Below are 18,962 nucleotides of genomic sequence, written 5' to 3'. Positions count from 1 at the left end.
CCTGACAACGACCTCCGTCCACGGTGGCAGGTAAACCGGCGGGAGCAGACGGAGATCATTGAAGCGGCTGCAGCCCCCCCACCCCCCACCCCACACAGACACACAAACACAGAACACTGAATAACACGTGAATGCTGGAAAACGAGGATTTTAGAGAATCGATGAAGGTCAGGAACATCAGATTCATGCGCTGCTGAAGGAAGGACATGGGGGGGGGGGGGAATACCCTGCAGCTCAGCGGCGGTCATGAGCACGTGGCCCGTGACCAGAGAGCAGCCTCTCCAACAGGATGTTTTCAGTGAAGCTTCGGCAACACGAGGTCTTAAATCTGTAGACGATAACCCGTGATGAGAAAACAAACCCCGGGCCATTTCTTAGAAACCTCACGTGGAAGCAAAGACCTTTTTAGTTGGAAACGTGTTTCTGATACCCCTTTTCCACCAAACCGGTTCCGGGCTGGTTCTGGTTCTGGGCCAGTGCTGAGTTTGGAACCGGGCTTTCTGTTTCCACTGAAAAAGAACTGGCACCGGGCCAGAAAAACCAGTTCCAAGGTAGCACCAACTCTTTGCTGGGCTAGAGGAAAAAAAAACGCTAAACGTAAGCAGAGGGGGCGGAGTTGTTAAGACTAGGGGTGGGTATTGGGAAGGACCTCATGATACGATACGCATCACGATACTTGAGCCACGATACGATACAAATTGCGATATCCCAATTATGCGATATATCCAGATATATCGCAATATTCTACATAGTTCACCGAAAAATTTAAAAATGCATTACACATCTTAAAATCCAAGTTGTATATATGTACATCAGATGATAGTGATAATGCATTGGACAGACTGAGTCAAAACAATCAATTCAAACTTTCCATTATAATTATGCAACATATTTGCATGAAAAAACACACTGAAACACAATGAAAAGTGCAGTGTTTGCATTATTCTTAGATACAAAATACTCAAAATGCAGTGTCTCATCCACACTGAAATTGAAATCACAAAAATACAGTACAGCTACTTGCCCCTGACTTAAAATGACAAAAAATAAAATGCAGTGTCTCACCCACACTGAAATCACAAAATAAAGTGCAGCTACATACATTTAATATCGATATCGCATCGGGAGACTATGTATCGCGATATATTGCCGTATCAATATTTTTGCCCACCCCTAGTTAAGACCAACGGCAATAGCAAGACTGGGAGACGGAGACATTTTTAAATAAGAATTAATTTGGATGCAGCAAAGCAGCAGTGGTTTGAAGAGGAGACAACCTGTCTTTTAGAGAAGTGTCCACGGAGGTGCTACGTGGACACTTCTCTAAAAGTCCTATTAGAGCAAATACCTTGTTGTTGCTTCAACTTTCATGCCAATGCAGCGACGTTATGACGTGGCTCCCCTTAGCACCATGAGCTGTGGAAAAGCAAACTGGTTCTCAGCTGGTTTCGCAAGTTGAACGAGTTGTGAACCAGAACCAACACTGGCCCAGAACCAGCCCTGGAACCGGATTTGTGGAAAAGGGGTATCAGAGATTCCTCAAATGGCGTTTTTTTTTTTTTTTTTAAACCCCAGGCAGGTCTGGTGATGAGCTGCATGCTGGTCCTCCGGTGCTGCAGCTCCCCGGGAACAGACTCGAGTTCAGAATAGATCGTCTGAGCGCTCGCTCCAAGTTGGGTCCAAACCACACTCAAAACATTCCCGGACCTCGATCTCCGTAGTGGGACTATCATTATGGATGTGGCTGGATATATGGGGAGGCAGGAACCAGGAACTGGGTCGGTGATCCGGGAGTGACCCCATCCAGCGCTGGTTCTTGCTGAAACGTACAAGTGCTATTGGTTTTTTGCTGTGAGTTCTCATAAGTTTGTTTAATTAAATAGTTTTCATTTGGTTTATTATCATTTTGAAGCCTGATGTGACTGAAACGAGGTGAACTGCAGGTCTGAACGGTTTCTGAACCAGTTTCTATTTTAACACAACTAGTACTAGCCCTAGGCCCGGCCCAGATACAGCCACGAAGCAGGATGTATAAACATCCCTGCATCTTCTCCTCAGAATGACGGGAGATGTAGAAAAACTATTTACCCTCACCTGCCTATTAGGGATGGGCGATATTTTACCGTTCACGATAAACCGTCAAAAAAATTCCCCACGGTAATAATTTGTCATATCGCGGTAAAAACGATAAATTCCTATTGATGACGATGACGTGAAACAAACGTGGCGGAAGGCGGATCTGAGAGCGAGGAGCTCGTTGTTAAACAAGGCTCCAGCTCCGTTATCTGGAACTGGTTTGGATTTAAAAAGAGAGACGAGGAGCAAACATCATCTATTATATGCAGAGTCTGCAAAAAACAGTGAGTGCAAAGGATGGCTTTTATGTATTTGTCCTGTTTCTTTATTTATCAGGTTGTATCTTTTTTCTACTTTGTGATTTTATAAGCTAAGAAAACTTGAAGGACAATGGTACTTTTGCTGTTTGCACTGTTATCCCACTGTTTAAGCCATACAGTTTGAATAAATGTTGAATCTGTTCTTACATTTCAAACTTGTTTCATTTTAGTCATTACAGTTTTGCAGTACAGGTGTACTAATTTAATTGGTTTTTATTAATTCAATTTAATTGGTGTAGTTTAGTAGTATTTAGTATTCTTTTAGAGCAGTGTTTTGGGGGCTCCAAAGACTGAATGTGGTGATAGATTTATAGTTAGAAAGATGGAGTTGAATTGGTATTTTTTCTAGAAAAAAGAAAGAAAGAAATGAGCCAGAAAGAAAGAAAGAAAGAAAGAAAGAAAGAAAGAAAGAAAGAAAGAAAGAAAGAAAGAAAGAAAGAAAGAAAGAAAGAAAGAAAGAAAGAAAGAAAGAAAGAAAGAAAGAAAGAAAGAAAGAAAGAAAGAAAGAAAGAAAGAAAGAAAGAAAGAAAGAAAGAAAGAAAGAAAGAAAGAAAGAAAGAAAGAAAGAAAGAAAGAAAGAAAGAAAGAAAGAAAGAAAGAAAGAAAGAAAGAAAGAAAGAAAGAAATGAGCCAGAAAGAAAGAAAGAAAGAAAGAAATGAGCCAGAAAGAAATGAGCCAGAAAGAAAGAAAGAAAGAAATGAGCCAGAAAGAAAGAAAGAAAGAAAGAAAGAAGAAGAAAGAAAGAAAGAAAGAAAGAAAGAAAGAAAGAAATGAGCCAGAAAGAAATGAGCCAGAAAGAAAGGATAAATTCCCGTTGATGACGTTTTGGTGTAACAAACATGGCAGATCTGAGAGTGAGGAGCTTGAGTCATTTTCGTCATTTCGTCATTTTTTATCGTTATCGGGATAAATGCCAGAAATTATCGTGATACATTTTTTAGTCCATACCGCCCATCCCTACTGCCTATAGATGTGATGGAAAGGTGTTTCCACAGCGTCGTGACTCGGCACTAAGTGCCCGTTTGTAGATAAAACAACCTCCCTCCTTCTTTCATCTCTTCATTAGCGCTGGTTGGCTGAGCGGCTAAAAACAGCCTGGCCTCTGCTCGGGTCAGGTGGTGCTCCACAGGAAGTGACACCACTCAGCCAGGAGTAACTGGCCCTCTCGTGATGCGGCGGTGATGACTCGCACCGAGTAGGCTCCGGCTCGCCGCCAGGGTTGCTGGTTGTCCGGTGGCGTGGCCCCGCAGCGTTCCCTCGTTCCTAAACTGACGGGAGTGCTGCTGTCTCCAGGACGCAGGACTATATTTACCCCGGTGTTTGTAGGGGCGGGGGCGGGTTGCAGCAGATGCTCCACTGAAGTGGACACTCGATGGTTCTTCCCTGGTGGCGAGGTGCGCTGAGGTCCGACGGTTCAGGAGTCTGCAGACCTCCGTGGTGTCTCTTCCCCCGGCCGAGCGGAGCTCCGTTTGTTGAACCCAGATCCTGGAGGCCCACTTGGCCCGGAGGCCGAGGGAACAAATATTAAGGAGATGGGTCCCGTCATCCGTGTCGGACTTTTCCAACACCCACGTAATCAAACCCACATGTACTTATTCCTCCTCGTGTTACGCAACTACTCGCACGGACGTTGCCAAGAAGGGAACAGTTATCTAACCGCGGTCTGTTTTGAGTCGGGAAATGTTCGGAACAGGGCCGTGACCCCCCTGGGGACACTTGGCTCAGAGAGGGATTGAGCCTGGTGACAGCGCAGCCGTCTAACGCCATCAGTGACCCGCTGATAGACTTGTAGTTCTCCAGACCGGTCTTATCTCGGTCTCTGGGTCTCGCCAGGTCTCAGACCCGGATAACTGAGATGCCGTTGCACACCAAGGTTCCTCTTGTTGATGTACAGTTTTGTAAACTATTTGTATTTTGCATTTGGTTTAATGTCTTGGTGCATTTGCATTTGTGTCTGTATTTAATTATAGTTTTGTGTTTTATAATGGCCTTGTTTGAATAAATATATGGATAATATTTGCATATCGTTGTGATTGATTAAGCATCAGGTCCATTTCAGTGATGCTGATATACGGTGTAATCTGATTACTATAATGGTAAATAATGTAATTTCAAGTTGATAATTGTATCTTTAATATTTAAAATTCAGGTTTCATCTCCAAATTAAGTCAATTTTTAAATCAGTAACATTTACTATGCATTACTTTTCTGAGGTGGAGGGGGCTGTTGGAGCTGGTTATTCTGTTAGATGACTTTGGGACTAGTTAGTAGTCCTGTCAATCCTTAAAAGCGCTGGAGTCAATCCTCCAATAGTGTAGAAATAGCGGTAGTGCACATATTTGATCTCAGCTGATTGATGAAAACATTTATAGTGAGTTCAACATCAGACATCCACTTCTCTGTGTTATTGTGCTGCAGTTGAATACAACCTCATATGGAAACTAGCTGAACCAGGATGGTGCTGATGTTCTACAACTCACGCAGGATGAGAAAATAACCAGGTTTCTTTTTGGTCTCGGTCTGGAGCTGAACTAGTCTTGATCTTGATACTCCCTGGTCTTGGTCTCGGTTTAAGCGGTCATGACTATGGGAAGATGTTTCTGGGAAATGCATAAAAACTGGAGGGGTCACATGATCCGGGTGGTTCTTTGGTCTGGGTTGGGAGCCGACCCGGCCACATGTACTGTAATTGAAACCGTTCTCACCCCCCCCTTCGTCCTCAGGTGTGCAGGAAGGCGCTGGGCCAGCTGAGCCAGGGCCTGATCCGGAGGCTGACGGCCCTCAGCCAGTACGAGGAGACCCTGGTCAAGATCAACGCCACGGCGGCCGAGCGGCTCACTGCCGTGAAGGCCAAGCCTCAGGCGGCGGTCCAGAGAGACCTGCTGTCCATCTGCAACGACCCGTTCACCGTGGCGCAGCAGCTCACTCACATAGAGCTGGTGAGAGCCGTGGGCACGTTTCCCCCCCGTCTCTCTGAAACCCTGAACAAACGTGGGGAACAGCCGGCGTTTATTTATGTTTCCTCTCGTTCCTCTGCAGGAGAGACTGAGTCACATCGGGCCTGAAGAGTTCGTCCAGGCCTTCGTGCAGAAAGACCCGCTGGACAACGATAAGGTAAGTTCTGCAGGGTAAGGGTGGGTCAGAGCGGGTCGGAGGGGCCAGGCGGCCTCCAGACCAAACCTCTCCAGCTCCTCGCACACAAACGCACCTCGCTGACAAATTTCCCCCAAATCATCCCGACGGCTGAATGAGACGGGCATGCGAGCGCCTCGTCTCCTAGCAACGGCTGGTGCTGAGGGGGGGTTGTTATTGGGAGGCGGCGGGTCCTCTCGTCAGCTGCTTGGCTGCTAGGCAACAGACCTTTTATTGGGAATGAGGTGAGCTGAGAGGGAGGGGGGTTAGGCTGCCTTTGTGCCGCGGGCTAGTCGGCCTCGAACCCCCAACGAGCCGCGTTAATATGTGTCCAGAGGCGGGAAACCCTGCGTGGGGGGATCGGGGGGCATCAGGCCAGAGGAATGCCTGGAACCAGATCCAGAGGAATCAACACAAAGAAGCGGCACAGACAACGTGGACGGGATCGGTTTCTATCGTGCTCCTGAAAGCAGGATGAGGCCGCACTGGTCCACTTATGGCGCTTTTCCACCAGTACCTACTCGGCCCGACTCCACCCGCCTCAACTCGGATTGGTGCTTTCTAGGGATGGGCGGTATGGACTAAAAAATTTATCACGATAATTTCTGGCATTTATCCCGCCATAATAAAAATTCAACTCCACCTTTTCAACTATAAATCTATCTTGCTCTCAGATCCGCCATGTTTGTTACACAAAAACGTCATCAACGGGAATTTATCCTTCCTTCCTTCCTTCCTTCCTTCCTTCCTTCCTTCCTTCCTTCCTTCCTTCCTTCCTTCCTTCCTTCCTTCCTTCCTTCCTTCCTTCCTTCCTTCCTTCCTTCCTTCCTTCCTTCCTTCCTTCCTTCCTTCCTTCCTTCCTTCCTTCCTTCCTTCCTTCCTTCCTTCCTTCCTTCCTTCCTTCCTTCCTTCCTTCCTTCCTTCCTTCCTTCCCTCCCTCCCTCCCTCCCTCCCTCCCTCCCTCCCTCCCTCCCTCCCTCCCTCCCTTCCTTCCTTCCTTCCTTCCTTCCTTCCTTCCTTCCTTCCTTCCTTCCTTCCTTCCTTCCTTCCTTCCTTCCTTCCTTCCTTCCTTCCTTCCTTCCTTCCTTCCTTCCTTCCTTCCCTCCTTCCTTCCTTCCTTCACGTACGTTGTGCGTGGATTTAACGCAGAACCATAAATCATCTTTACACAAAAACATCATAAACGGGAATTTATTGTTTTTACCGTGAGATGACAAATTCTTATCGTAAGGAATTTTTTTGACGGTTTATCGTGAACGGTAAAATATCACCCATTCCTAGTGCTTTCCCACTAGGGGTCTACCCATGCCCACTAGATACTTTTTCTGTATCTACTCTGTCGAGGTTCTAATGGCACTTTTCCACCAGTACCTACTCAGCCCAACTTGCCCTTGTCTCGTTTATCCAGGTGTGCACAATTCCTTTTCTTTGCAATTAACTTCCACACTAATTGAAATGTTGTTGTTGTTGCAGAGCCGCTTCAGCGACCACAAGAAGGCCAGCAACCTGGAGGCGTACGTGGACTGGTTCAACAGACTCAGCTACCTGGTGGCGACGGAGATCTGCCTGGTGAGCAGCGGGACGCCCGACCTCGTCCGGGAGACTTTCACGTCTAAAAACGGCAGAGAAAATAAAAATCAGATTTTTATTTATTAATCTGTTTTCTTCTTCCTTCAACAGCCCGTGAAGAAGAAGCACCGAGCGCGAGTCATCGAGTTCTTCATCGACGTGGCGCGCGAATGCTTCAACATTGGCAACTTCAACTCCCTCATGGCCATCATATGTGAGTAGCTGCTGTTGTTGTTGTCTCATCCACATGAGCTCTTTTGCAGCACAAAAACGTTGCCGTTATCACCAAACGCACTCGTCGTGGTCGAGGAAACGTCGTTCAAATGAGACTGAGTCGTCATGATTCAGTCTCAAACTGGCAGAAATCCGATCCGTACTTCCAAAACAAAGTCGGCTCGGCAGCAGCTACAACCGTGAACGCGTTTATTTATTTATCTTAAAATGGTTAAGCAGTGTGTTTGGGGCGCTTGTAAAAGAGAGAATCACAGGAACACATTTCATAACAAAACCAACGGTAATTATGAAAAATGTGCCACCAGCTAAACTCTTGTTTTTGCCGAAAACCTCAGTTTTTTTTAACTCACTACATGGTACCTGAAGTGTTCCTTTTTATTTATATCTAGTTGATTTTCTTTGGTCCAATAATTAGAAATAAAGTGACGTAAAACCCCGTTTTTACAACGGAAGTGGACGGGAGAGACGACAGTTTTGTCCGACCTGGCAACGGGGGCGGGGCTTGACAAACGTCAATTGCATGTTTGCTTCTGTGGTCTCTGAGAGGACTCACTAAGGAAGCACTTACTGTAAATGGAGAGAAAAGCCGCTGTTTTCCTGCTGAAACGTTCTCTGCCCCCCCGGTTGCACTTCAGCTGCACCAGAGCGCACATAAACTCAGTTCTCCGCTTTGCTCCCGTCTTTGTGCTCGACTCCTGAAATGGAAGTGTGGCGTGCTTCTGCACAGGAAGTACTTCAGATCTGGTGGTGTTGGGGGGGGGCAGCTGACGGACTCCAGGGGCTGTGGTCACTCTCGGGGGTCGGCATTAGCAGAGCACTCTGAACAAACCGGTCCGAGCAGATGGGCCGCTCCGACCAAAGAGGGAGCGAGTGCACAAAGAGCCGGGTGGAGGAGCCAGCTGTCCCCCCCCTCTGCCCACAGCATCCGGCGTCTCCAGGGACCGCCGGGGTTGCGTAACACTTTATTCTGATGGTTTTCTTAGTCATGTGTTTTTGTTTGGATCTCAAAAAAACAGTTCAAGTCTTCTCATTTTAAAATGAGACCAAGGAGTTTTTTTTTTTTTTTAAATATTAGTTTCCCGTAGAAGGGAAGAGGATTTCTGTTCGGGTCCCAGTTGTTTTGTGCGTTAGCAGCAGGGTCACCATATGGGGGGCAGAGCTCTGGGACGGCAGGGGGGGTGCTCCATTGTTCCTGAGTCCTTGTGCTGCATAAGAAAAAACAACGTGGAAAGGGGCCGGGGGGGGGGGGGGGCTGTCTGGCTGGGTTGGGAAGATGCCATGTGTTAATGTTTGGGTGTTTGCTTAGTCGTGCGACCTCCCTCTAATTGTCTCTTTTGTGTGTGTGTGTGTGCTCGCCCTGCAGCTGGGATGAACATGAGTGCCGTCTCCCGGCTGAAGAAGACCTGGAGCAAAGTGAAAACAGCCAAGTTTGACATCTTAGAGGTTCGTAACCCCGAGTGTAAATATCTGTAAGATGTGAATATCTGATGCTTCGCGGCTCTGTTCTGCTGCCAGGGAGCTCGGTTCTGCAGGAAGCCGACTGGCACGGCAGCTTTCAGGGGTTTAGATCTCGCAGAGACACAACAAACAAAAGGCAGGAAGAACAATTAAGTGCAAAACAGCAACAAAGATCCAGATCTAACAGCAAACAGGCCGAAGCGACGTCTCCGTGGCGATGGGAGTCCTGCAGCCAGGACAGCCCAGATGTTTGGGTGTAACTCCGACACGGGTCACTTGACCCCCCCTCCTTTTGAAACACGACATCTGATGAGTCAGACTTGCACCTGCGGGACTTTCAGAGACTTCATCTCTCCAGGTTTCCGTTTCTCTCCTCGCTGGAGACGAGCGCCGCTTCTCTTCAAGCTGCCGATTGTTCTCTCTCCTTTTTTGGTTTTAGTCACATCCTTCATGTTTCTGCTTCGTTCCCAGAAGCCTCGCTGAGGAAGAGCCTGAACTTTCAGTCGGGTCGTGTTTTTATTTTGGTCCTTTGTCAGACTTGAAGGCATCGTACATCTCTTAACCCTTGCATAGAACAAGTCCGCCTAAGCATATTTTTACATTTCTGCATGCTATACTGCCATTTTATGCAGTATTTGTATTTGCTATGCATCAAAACAACCCATATAAGCCAATATTTAATCATCTGTATGTTACAAGTCCATACTAACTAAATAAATTGCTATAAAGTGCAAATAATTACCAAAAAAATTTAACGTATGTCAGCGTAGGACGAGCTGTGAACACGTACCGGATATATAAATAACCTGCGATGTCAATTATGAAGATTTCCGTGTGAACAATTTTACTGGATTATTATGTGATTTTTTTCGAAACGATTTAATGGATTAAAACTCTGGGACACTAAATGCAGGATATGTAAGTGAAACTCTTCCTGCTTAACATGCAAAAAGATTAATTGCTCTGTTGTATTTGGTTGTAATTGTACGTGCATTTTGAACGGGAGCGACGGCGCTCCGGTCTGTCATAAAGGGTTAAGGCCACCGTTTCTTAAACACCGAGTCGTTATCGATTCAGCTGCGTCAGACTTGAGTTTCAAACTACTACAACAGGAACTATAAGAGATAATCACCATCCTGCTGGCTCCCTGCCCCCCCGAAGCTGACTCTCTCCTCCCGTTCTCCACAGCACCAGATGGATCCGTCCAGCAACTTTTACAACTACAGAACGGCCCTGAGAGGAGCCACCCAGAGGTCGCTCACGGCCAACAGCAGCAGAGAGAAGGTGAGGCTCCACGATGCTCCGGACTGGAGCTCACACTTCACACCTTTAGCTCAGATTCAGATTCAGACGACTTTATTAATCCCTTTGGGATTATCCCTGGGGGAGATGGACATCTCCATCTCACTCACTCAGCACTGTCATATACAAGAACCAAGAAAGGAGAAATAAAACACCCCAAAAACCAACACCCATATAAAAGGTAAAAAAAAAAGATAAATAATGTTTGATTTGTTTATTTGCACAACATAAAAAAACGGTACAAAAGTTTAAATGAACATAAAAGCATGAAAATATGTGCAGGTGAGAAAGGAAGCCCTAAATGGGCTTATTCAAAGTTCTCACCAAGAAAATACATTGTATTGAAATAATAGCAAGAACAAAAAACAAAAATAAAAAAGAAACAGCGTTCCAAAAAGATGGATGTATATGTATATGTATATAAATGTATATATTTAAATAGAATTATATGTATAAAAAAAGAAATAAAAATGCATCTGCATATACACGTGTACTGGAAACATGTATAATATAACATATATATACTTATGTATGTATGATAGTAATAATATATATATATACACACATGATATATACGATATATAACTAAATATACAATACTATTATATACATGATATATAACAAATCAATATATAAGTAATACTAATATATAATACTATATATAATACTACACCTATATACTATATATAATACTAATATATATATATATATATATATAATATATATATATATATATATATATATTAGTATTACTTATATATATCATATATATATTAGTATTACTTATATATTGATTTGTTATATATCATGTATTTAATAGTATTGTATATTTAGTTATATATCGTATATATCATATATATATATATATATATATATACACCTACGAGCTGCAGCCCAGCCCATGGTTGTGTCTGGCTGTCGTCTCGTTCCCATCGTGTTTACGCCAGCGGGCGGGGGCGGAGGTTACGTAACGGCTCAGGATGTGGGTCAAGAGGCGAGGACGGTCTGGGTTCCCTGCTCGCCAAACACGCCTGGAGGAGGAATGAAAACATGGCCTCCCGCCAGATCACATACCGTTCTCTGCTCCCTCTCGAGCCGGCCGCTGCTAACGTCAGCGCGTGTCCGAGAACCCCCCCCACCACCCCCCCTCCTTCATGGGGACAGAGTGTTCTGTCAATATCTGTCTCCTTAAGTCCCATCGAGGATGCTCCTCTCGGAGCCCAGACATGCAAACATCCAGAACAGGAGGTCAGGGGTCACCGAGTGGAAAGTTCCCAAGATGTCTGGTATGTTCCTGCTTCTGGACACCCCCCCCCCCCCGCCGTGACTTTGTCAGCAGATCAACGGCATCGAGCTGTTTTGTTTTCCTCAGCTCAGTAGGTTTGTGGTTTGCTGTGAGAACAGAGATTTAGGACATCCGTGACTCGTTTGTGTTTTTCTGGAAACATCTGATCTGCAGCAGACTTGTTGTATCCAGTGTTTGGTTGTGTGGCAACAGATTCCTTGACATTTAACTAACTTTTTGCATCACGTACTCACAATTTACAGGACTGTCTCAGAAAATTAGAATATTGTGATTTTCTGTAATGCAATTACAAAAACAAAAATGTCATACATTCTGGATTCATTACAAATCAACTGAAATATTGCAAGCCTTTTATTATTTTAATATTGCTGATCATGGCTTACAGCTTAAGAAAACTCAAATATCCTATCTCAAAAAATTAGAATATGCTGGGAATCTTAATTTTAAGCTGTAAACCATAATAAGGAATATTAAAATAATAAAAGGCTTGCAATATTTCAGTTGATTTGTAATGAATCCAGAATGTAGGACATTTTTGTTTTTTTAATTGCATTACAGAAAATAAAGAACTTTATCACAATATTCAAATTTTCTGAGACAGTCCTGTAAACCCAGAGGCAGGCAATTAATTTAGGATTTCAGAATAAAAGCCTAACTGACATTTTATTTAAAATTATTATATTGATGAAACAATTCTGGACCAAGATGAATTTGCTGCTCTCATCGGCTTCGGTAAAGACCGATTTTGACTTAACTTGAATAACTTGACATCAACTTCTAAGACTCTGATAGTTTTATTTTGAAAGTCTGTGACGTCCTAACACTCTGCAGATCGGACCGGCTCAGTAAAACACGTGGTTTTTTTTAGATTGAAGTTGAATTGATGGCCACTTGAAACACACAAAAATATTATTTGTCCCTGACTGTCGTGTTTAAATCTCTCCTGGACGATCACCATCCCTTCTCTTGGACCCAGCACCTCTTCTGGTTCCAGAGCCGACTGCTGTGATGGCCTCGGCGGATCATCAACCTCCTGTAAGGAAGTGAAAGCAAAGAAGTGAATTAGTGCGTGGATGATCCGACGAGGCCGTCACATCAATGTTTTAAGGGGGGGGGTTGCAGTGGGACAGAACCAAGGTGGTGGATCCAGTATATTTAGTTTCTAGGTCACTGTGCCACTTTTCTGCAGCTGCTCTCAATAAAAAGAAGGAACAAAACAAACCCCAACACAGTTTTAACTTCCTCGGCCGCAGGAGCAGCAGCTGATCGCCTCACGGCCCCAGCTCACCATCAGCTGACGGCCCGCCCACTTCAGGCTGCTGCTTTTTCCAGTAAAACTAAAACATAGACGTGCTGTGACCTAAATCGGTGTAAAGGATGTACTTGATGAATTATTGAAGAGACTTCTGAAGGGGAATTCTTCCTCTCTCTTTTTCCTCCTGGTTAAGAAATGAATCTCCATCCATCCATCCATCCATCCATCCAGCTGCATACCTGTGTGGTTTAAGCATTTGTGATCACGACCCGCATCGCCGCTCGTAATCCTGCTGGAAATCCCCCGCACATTTGCGGTTACATGACCTCCCTTTCTCTTTCTGTTGTCTCGTAGATCGTCATCCCTTTCTTCAGCCTTCTCATAAAGGACATCTACTTCCTGAACGAAGGATGCGCCAACAGGCTGCAGAACGGCCACGTCAACTTTGAGGTAAAGTTGATCTAAAAAGTCCCGGCCGAAGGGACTTTCCACACCTCACCTCAACATAAAACCGCAGTTATTCTGATGCAAAGTAGATGACAGGCCCCCAAACATCATCAAATAATGACTGTTTGCCCTTTATCATGTATGTCATTTTTTCAAGGGGCATGTGGAAGAAAGTTCTGAGATCCATGTTCCTGTACTAGGTCACATCAGTTATTTATGGCTACTTCCCTAATCTGGAGTTGATGAGGAAGTCAGACACAAGTATTTAAAGCTCAGCTGGAACAAACGTTGCTTCCGCTTGGTCTCACACTTTTAGTGAATCAGTCACTATTTTAAGGAGCTCTTTCTGCCCCGCTTTGTGACGACACTCGCTGCTCTTCCAAGCCCTCCAACGTGGCCCGGATGCTAACCCGCCTTTGTCGCGTTTCAGAAATTCTGGGAGCTGGCCAAACAGGTGAGCGAGTTCATGACCTGGAAGAAGGTGGAGTGTCCGTTCGAGAAGGACCGCAAGATCCTGCAGTACCTGCTAACGGCGCCGGTGTTCACTGAAGACGGTGAGTTTTCTCAGCTTGAACCCGCACTTCCTCTAACGGCTGGCAGAGGGCAGCTTGCTTGTTTGTTTTGTTTTATACACTAATCCCTGGTTTTTCGTGGGGGTGAAATCCGTGAAGTAGTATTTTTTTTACAATTATTATACTTCAAATTGCGGCGATCAGCACTGCCCCACCGCGACCCGACTTTATGGGTTTTGGAGAAAATTTGCAAACTTAAATTTGGCAAGTTGTTTTACCTACATGTACAGTACATATTAAACTGTAACGTTATTGACACACTGGAAGTGAAGAAGCAGGGAGACTGTTTAGCTAATCAGAATGCAGAACACGATGCACAATGCAAATCCGTGAAGCAGCGAGACCGTGAAAGGAGTACCGCGTTACAGTGAGCGATTACTGTACTGTAAATTGACCCTTTGTTATGGTTCTGATTGGTCCCTGACTGACCAATCAGAAACATCATCATCCGTTGCTACATCCAGTTTATCCGGTTGGACCAAACAGCCGTCTCTCTCGTTCACATCAATAGAAAAAGCCTAGTTTTTACTTTATCTTGTATCAACATTTAAATCACTGGATTATTTTTTTAACTTTGTTTTGGTAAAAGTAACACTTGTAGTGTCGTGAGGGTGCAGCGTATTTTTATCCCCAAACTGGCAGAAATCCGATCCGTACTTCCAAAACAAAGGCGACTCGGCAGCAGCTACAACCCATACCTACAAACTGCGAAAGCTTTTATTTATTTATCTTAAAATGGTTAAGTGGTGTATTTGGGGCACTTGTAAAAGAGAGAATCACAGGAATACGTTTCATCCCAAAACCAACGGTAAATTATGAAAAATGTCTGCTTTGGATAAATGTGCGCACCTTCCACCGTGCCATCAGCTAAACTCATCAAAAGATCTCGTTTTCGCAAAAAACCTCAGTTTTTTTTAAACTTACTCCACTAGTGGTCACCAACCCTGGTCCTCAAGATCTACTGTCCCGCATGTTTTGGAGGTTTCCGGGCCTCAGAACACCTGATTCTAATTAACGGTCCTCATTAGCTTGTCATCAAGGTCTGGACAGTTCTGTTGTTGACGCAGCTCCTTGTATCACGGTGTGCTGAAGCAGGGAGAGATCTAAGACATGCAGGACAGTAGATTTCGAGGACCAGGGGTTGAAGACCACTGCACTCCACGGTACCTGAAGTGTTCCTTTTTATTTATATCTAGTTGCTGTTGATTTTCTTTGGTCCAATAATTAGAAATAAACTGATGTGAAACCCTATTTTTACAATGGAAGTGGACGGGAGAGATGATAGTATTGTCTGACCTGGCAACGGGGGCGGGGCTTGACCAAGGGTCAATTATGATCTGACTGCAAGTAAAGGAGGCCTAGGAACGGTTGTGGAGACCCGGGCGATCCCGCCCGGAAGCTGAGGACGGTGCATTACTATAACGGAGAGTAGGAACTAGAAGTTGCAGTCAAAAGACGGGAGGACGTCCGCCTCCTCTCCGTGTTATCGCCGGTCGCTCCTGCCTCCTGTAACCCACGTCAAGGTCGCGTGGCGCCGGCTCCACATTATCACGTTCTTATCCGAGAGGAAGCGGCGAGGTCTGGGAAATCTTCCCGGAAGCGGCCACGGGCGCGGTTCGCACCTTGTATCTCCGGCGATGGTGCACGCACCGTCCTTCAGCTACAGCTGCTTCCGGCGAGCGCGAGGGACGGAGGTCACGCACGAATCCCTCAGACACAACAGCAGGATACGAGCCACGTCTCTGAAGATCAGGAGCTTTAAACGAACACCGGGGGAATCGGAGCGGCATTTCAGATTTAAAGCCTGAGCTAAAAATGTCCCTTCTTCTCGTTGCAGCGTTGTATCTGTCGTCGTACGAGAGCGAGAGTCCTGAGAACCACATGGAGAAGGACAGATGGAAGTCTCTGAGGTGTGTATGACCCCCCCCCCCCCCCCCCGTCCTCTTCATCCCTTTGTACAAACACCTGCCCTGTGGGGCCTGGTGTCCAACAACTTCCTACGGCGACGTCTCCAACCTCCTGGTGACCTTTGCTTTGGCACAGAGCGAAGCATTTAGCGTTAATTATTTATTTGCTTGGATGTCAAGTAGCTGGGGGGGAGGGTCGCGTTAGCCGCCACGCTCAAACAAAGGACATATATTTAAAAAAGAAAAAGGGGGATTTATGCTGCAAAAGCATAAATCCCCTTCAGGGATTAATAAAGTGTTCAATTTAATCAGAACCGGGCCGCCGCCTGTCGCGGGGGTAAGGTGACCTTTTCCTTTGGCATCACTGGCGAGAGGAAAGGAGCACCTCCTTGCCAGAGTTTCTATCACATGCCAGGAGGGAAACAATATTCAATTTGAAGATGATGCTTCTATGACTGGAGAAAAACAATTTTCGAGCTTGAAGACGAGTGTTTAAGTCGAGCTCCTCCGACGCCGAGCAAACCTCCCCCTGTCCAGCCCGCCTCTACTAACATCTTTATACATTCTGTCCATATAATCGAACAAACTGTCATTAACACGTCTCAGAATTCTCAGAATTTGAGACATCATTAAAATGTTTATTTCATCGTTTTGGAGAGGAGGAGGAGAATCTCCTGCGGAGGTTCTAAATCTGTGTTGCCAGGTTGGGCAGGTTTCAGCCCAAGTGGGCTGAAAAAAAAATACTACTCAATTTAATTGTAGTCTTTGTTTGGAGCCTGAACTTTTTTGGGCTATTTAGTTGTGTTGTGAAGCTTGAAATGTATTACGCATTTAATAATTGACGGTTTTAACATAGAGAATGTGTGATTTGGGCTGGTTTTTCCTTATTTCAGCGGGTTTGGGCTGGAACCTGCCAGATCTGGCAACCTCGACCTCAGCGCTAGATTTCTTAGTGACTTGTCTTTTTTTTTTGGTTTGAAAATGGTATTTAAAAAGTCTGAAATTGACTTTGCTCAAACCTGTAGACACCCTGACCATCCACGCCCCCTAGTGTTCAACATCCCAACATGCATTTCTGTGCAGATGGTGATGCAAACCATCTCTTTTAGATATATGCATGTGTTTATGCAATAACTCCTTCTAACCTCCGGTATGAAGACTAGCTTTGACTAATGTCCATCCTAAATCACAGTAAACTACTATTTTAATGTAATTTATCGGTTTCATCTTGGAAGGACGGGCAGTATTTATGCAGATGCAGGTTCTGGGTCTCTGGTGTTGAGTGGAACCGGTTGAACCCGGCCGGGGTGCATCTGCTCGGGCGTGTCACGTTTACTGATCGTCCGCCAGCCTCCTCTGCAGCACGATCCGTCACTTTCCTGTAGCCGAGCCGCGTCAGCAGAACTCCGAGGAGGATTCTATCCAACGCAAACACCCCCCCCTCCTCTCCTCTCCAGCCGCTCGGCTGTCAGTCAAACCCGGTAGAGCATCCTTTAACAGCCGCTCTGTCTTCCCTCCACAGGTCAACTCTGCTGAGCAGGGTCTGAACCTGAGGATGAAGAGGAACCCGACCAAGTATCCCCACGTGCTTCAGCTGGCGAGGACCCTTCGCCGCCGCAGCTGCCCCCTCCTCCCTCACCAGCTTTGCTCCTCTCGCTCTCCGTGCTGTATATTTTTGGACAGCCGTTTTTCATCTCTTTGTATGACTTTATAGTCGTTTTGTTACAAAGACGTGCCGCCGACCTTCACCGGGGAGACGGAGGTCGCCGCCCGTCGAACTGACTACCAAGTCGGCCGCTGGTCGGTCGACGCCACAGAAACGCTACTCCGGTTCCACGTGCCAGCATCCTCCGTCCGGAGGACCCGCAACACTCCCCAGGACTAAGCTACTCCCGACCTGTACTTTTGTGCCACCCACCGTTCGTTCCACGTGTTTGATGAAATGCACCGGCTGCATTTCTGTTTTTTTGAAAAGATGTATTCTTGTTTTGTGATTTTTCTGAAGCAGGAAGTAAGAGTTGAATCTTGATGCACACCGTGTGTGTGTGTGTGTGTGTTTATGAAGGGCTGCAGTGGGGAAAAAAACAACCATGAAACGATTAATTTAAAAGTGTATCGTCCACGTTGCCCCATGTCTGATCCTGCTGCCAGGCTCTTCCTGCTCCTCTGCAGCAAGCCGTCCCGGCAGAATCGGACCGCCAGGGCCACTTTAGCTATTTTATGTTTTCAGACACTAGCACTGTGTTAAAGTGCAGCTAACGTGCACGGTGAGGCCTCATCCCGACGCATGTCTGCTTGAATCCTGCTCCACCTGCCACGCAACACGGTGTCCTGCTGCTGCTCCCTGGTGGCCTGTTTGGAGAACTGCATCTGTGTGTTTAAACCTCTAGAAGGTTAAAAATGTGTTTGGTTTCACATATTAAGTCTCCTCCCTTTTTATTTATGAACCTGTGTATTCAGATTATCTCCATGTCTAAAGTAACATTTTATTATTTAATTTTGTACTAGGTACAGAAAGTGATTATGTATGAGTAGTCCTCAGATATTTTTTATATGTTTGTATGAGACACTTAATTTACAAGGTACTAGCTCAGATGAAGTTGAATATTGTTGACTGATGTCGGCTCGGCCTTGACTCCTCGTCCCTCGACACGCAGTGCTGTTATTGTGTACATACTGTTGTTTTTTTCCTTCCTGTGTTCATCCATTTGTGTTAAGACTGTCAAAGAATGGAACAAAGAAACGGTTTCAAAATGATTTAGCTGTGTTTGAAAGCGAGAAAATAAAACGTTTCGAGGTAGCAGGAGGCTCTGAGAGTTTGTTGAAAGGTTTGAGTGTTCACGACCTTCTGAAACTGCCGATATCTCAAGATTACATCGATCCAAAGTGCGTGGAAAAGAGGTTACGACTTACCAATACGGAGGAGGCGTCGTTCCTGGAAAACCTCAGGTATGGCTGCCATGGTAACGGTCCCGCTGGCTGACAGCTAGAAGATTAAATTCAGACGTCTACAAGTCTAAACTCTGAAGACCTTCAGGCCCATACTACAAAACCGATGGATGATAACCTCAGACGTACAGAGAAAGGAACTCAAGACCTTTTGAGGGTAAAGAAATGGAATACTTGTCAACGGTGAAATTGCTTTCGTCAACGAACCTTTTATCACCTGAGGAAAACGAGACGAGGCCCAACGACAATGCTGGTCATGTGACGATAACGATAATTAAATATATAATGCAATATCGTAGACGAATAAAAACGAGACTAAAATGTAGATTACAAAATAAAAACAGCTAAAATGTGTCTTCATTTTTGTTGACCAAAACGAGATGAAATGTTCCAACAAAGATCTTTCATATCCATGTTTTAAGTAGTTTCCTCTG

The 18,962-nt window shown here is 45.4% G+C and overlaps 1 protein-coding gene across 2 annotated transcripts in view; it reads left to right on the top strand.

Moving 5' to 3' along the window:
* rasgef1ba (RasGEF domain family, member 1Ba) overlaps nt 1–18,380 on the top strand; it is a 146,581-nt gene extending 128,201 nt beyond the window's left edge. For both annotated transcript variants that reach the window (XM_061730671.1, XM_061730672.1), the window contains 10 exons: nt 5,121–5,336; nt 5,437–5,511; nt 7,003–7,098; nt 7,210–7,312; nt 8,696–8,775; nt 9,979–10,074; nt 13,008–13,103; nt 13,531–13,654; nt 15,510–15,582; nt 17,102–18,380. In XM_061730671.1, coding sequence (XP_061586655.1) covers nt 5,121–5,336; nt 5,437–5,511; nt 7,003–7,098; nt 7,210–7,312; nt 8,696–8,775; nt 9,979–10,074; nt 13,008–13,103; nt 13,531–13,654; nt 15,510–15,582; nt 17,102–17,126 — 984 coding nt within the window. In that variant the 3' untranslated portion in view covers nt 17,127–18,380. The remainder of the gene's footprint in view (nt 1–5,120; nt 5,337–5,436; nt 5,512–7,002; nt 7,099–7,209; nt 7,313–8,695; nt 8,776–9,978; nt 10,075–13,007; nt 13,104–13,530; nt 13,655–15,509; nt 15,583–17,101) is intronic.
* The last annotated feature ends 582 nt before the right edge of the window (nt 18,381–18,962 follow it).

Source organism: Cololabis saira, chromosome 9 (assembly GCF_033807715.1).
Source record: "Cololabis saira isolate AMF1-May2022 chromosome 9, fColSai1.1, whole genome shotgun sequence".
In the NCBI taxonomy this organism is placed as follows: domain Eukaryota; kingdom Metazoa; phylum Chordata; class Actinopteri; order Beloniformes; family Belonidae; genus Cololabis; species Cololabis saira.
Note: the sequence above shows the minus strand (reverse complement) of the source record. Positions and strands in the feature narration are given on the sequence as shown.